The following is a 2705-nucleotide window of genomic DNA, read 5'->3' as shown; positions in this document are numbered from 1 at the left end:
ATAAATACAGACCCCAGACCAGACCCCTAAATAAATACAGACCCCAGACCAGACCCCTAAATAAATAGAGACCCCAAACCAGACCCCTAAATAAATACAGACCCCTGAATATAAACCCAGATTCTATATTGTGGATGAAAAGGGTTTTGCCAATAACCTGAGCAAATAACCGTTGTTTATCTCTACTGTAGGAGTGGCATGTATTGCTACTGTGTTCTGCAGACCCCTGACCAGGCCATAAGAAACCCTGGTTGGGAAACACAGCTCTGGACACTAGACTGGCACTCATGATGCCCACATCAGACATGGCAGAGCAGGTTACTGCCAGGCAGGTACCACCTGAGGATTCCATGACCTCTGACATCATGTGGACCTGCACACGACCAACTGCTGTTTACTTTCAACTGTCGACGGCAGCGATCGGACTGAAGTCTACAGGTAGGAAGATCTTGGTGAAAATGGCGTCCAATGGACATGGAGAAGACGGCGAGAAGAGAGAAGAGGAGAAGAGGAAGAGGGAGGAGGACAGCGTCACCGGATTCAAGAAGAAGAGGAGAGGAGCCAAGGACAGAGGATTGGAGGATGAGGAGCCAAGACCTGGGAGCAGCCAAGACCCTGGAACATCCAGCCCCTATGCCAGGCTTACCATCAGCCGCTTCACCATCCACCAGGTCCTGGGTAGGGGCAGCTTTGGCAAAGTGAGTAGAATATCTAAATATTTCATTTTATAGGGTGGTAAACCTAAAGTTGACCTTTTATCTCCATCAATTGTTCTCGGTTGTCACCATGTTATGCTGGATGGATGATGGGTGTAGTGTTCTCCTATGGGATGCCTAATAGGACATCCAGAAGTATTCCTGCCCCCATAACCACTACTTTAGTTTTTCATTTTAGTATTTTTCTGTCGACATATGAGAGATTTTGATTTTTGGGGGCACGAGTTGTAGTTTTTAATGGCTCCATTCAATGTACCATATCATTTACTGGGAACATTGTAAAAGGCTGTTTCTTTAGGTGAAATAGCAAAAAAAAACAAAACAGCAATTCCTCCATTGGTTTAATAATTTGGCTTTTATGGTGTTAACTAAGTGGTAAAAATGACACGTTACCTTTATTCTGCGGGTCAGCACAATAACGGGGATACCAAAATTATATTGTTTTATTTTTTATACTTTTTATCCAATAAAAACAATTTGTAAAAACATTAATTTGTTGTGTCTCCATATTCTGAAACCCAGAATTGTTTTTCTTTTTCTGTTGATGGGGCGGTGTGAGGACTTGTTTTTTGTGGGGCGAGCTGCACTGTTTATTGGTACTATTTTGGGTCACATAAAACTTTTAATCACTTTTTAACTTTTTATTCCATTTTTCGAGGAGCTAAACAAAACGAAATAGAAAAAAGTTTATTTATTTATTTTGACTGCAATATTTATGTATCGCTTGAATTGTTCCTTTAGCCTCCTCCTATTAAGCTTAGTAGGAGGACCAAGTTGGCAGACCTTGGGGTCTTCATTAGGCCCCCTGGCTGCCATGACAACTATCTACACACTGTGATCGCGTTGCGGGTAGGGGTGATGGGGTGACAGCGGGAGCTTACCTCTATTTAACTGTTTAGATGCCACGGTCGCTATTATAGCGTATGATCCTGCTCCATACTACCCCCACCAACTAAGATAATTATGTCAAATGTGGGTAAGGCGTGAAGACCTCTCCATACAGGACCCAACAGCAGACACTGCATTATGCTGGGAGCTCAGCTTTGTTCTGCTGTAGAGTCCTGGGCACTACCCGACTGACCCACCTCTCTGTCCACCTCTGTTCCTTCTTCTTCTCATGAGGAATCTCCATTTGTCTTCCTCAGGTGGTCCTGGCATCAGTCCCCGGCCGAAACACCTACATGGCCGTAAAAATGATCACCAAACGGGACAATACGGACGAAATTATGAGAGAGCGGCGGATACTCCTAGCGGCCAGACACTGCCCGTTCCTATGCCACCTCTATGCCGCACATCAATCTGAGGAGCGGGCATTTTTTATCACGGAGTATCTGTCCGGTGGCAGCCTGGAGGCTTTGATCAGGATGTGCGGCTGCTTGAACATCGGCAACGTAAGGCGAGTAAATAATCAGAAGACTGAGGGGGGTGGAAAGAAGAAAAGGTGAGGGGGGAGGTCAGATGAAGGATAATACAGAGAATGCAGAATACAGGCTGCCATAATCAGCGCCTCCTCTCTGCTAGAGACCGCACACACTCCATCATAACATGATATTAGGGAATGGATAGAGGAAGATTTCATGACATTGAGACTCCGCTCTGTTCTCCCCATCAGATTCTACACAGCAGAGATGATATGTGGCCTCCAGTTCCTCCATGGACACAACATCGTCCACCGGTAAGCAGAACTTCCCCCTTCTTTCATTCTCCTTTACATGCTGGAAACAGTGCACCCAGCTTTCCTACACTCCTGAATGGCTATTCTGCTTGGTGGTGCAATGACCCATCCCCCGTCTCCTGGATCACTGGGCGGATTTGTCATTCTCTCGTCTTATTTCTTTGCAGAGATCTAAAGCCGGAGAATATAATGTTGGATGCAGATGGCCACGTCCGTATCATCGACCTGGGATTGGCCCAAGATGGCGTCACCGCCTCCAATAAGATCCGTGGAGTGTCGGGAACGTTGCATTACATGGCCCCCGAGGTGCTTCT

General features: G+C 45.9%; 1 protein-coding gene across 1 annotated transcript; it reads left to right on the top strand.

Annotated features, from left to right (window-relative positions):
• Window positions 1-290: 290 nt before the first annotated feature.
• On the top strand, window positions 291-2161 carry LOC142698093 (uncharacterized). Its single transcript, XM_075847782.1, has 2 exons — window positions 291-698; window positions 1862-2161. The coding sequence occupies exons 1-2, from the start codon at window positions 291-293 to the stop codon at window positions 2159-2161; spliced, it is 708 nt and encodes a 235-aa protein (XP_075703897.1).
• The last annotated feature ends 544 nt before the right edge of the window (window positions 2162-2705 follow it).

Source organism: Rhinoderma darwinii (assembly GCF_050947455.1).
Source record: "Rhinoderma darwinii isolate aRhiDar2 chromosome 12 unlocalized genomic scaffold, aRhiDar2.hap1 SUPER_12_unloc_1, whole genome shotgun sequence".
NCBI classification, from domain to species: Eukaryota; Metazoa; Chordata; class Amphibia; order Anura; family Rhinodermatidae; genus Rhinoderma; species Rhinoderma darwinii.
Note: the sequence above shows the minus strand (reverse complement) of the source record. Positions and strands in the feature narration are given on the sequence as shown.

What these genes read in the sequence shown, in the direction of transcription:
- LOC142698093 (XM_075847782.1), top strand. Translation starts at nt 291, where the DNA reads ATGCCCACATCAGACATGGCAGAGCAGGTTACTGCCAGGCAGGTACCA. An exon ending in GTAGGGGCAGCTTTGGCAAA is followed by an intron (nt 699 to 1,861) that starts GTGAGTAGAATA and finishes TGTCTTCCTCAG; the next exon opens with GTGGTCCTGGCATCAGTCCC.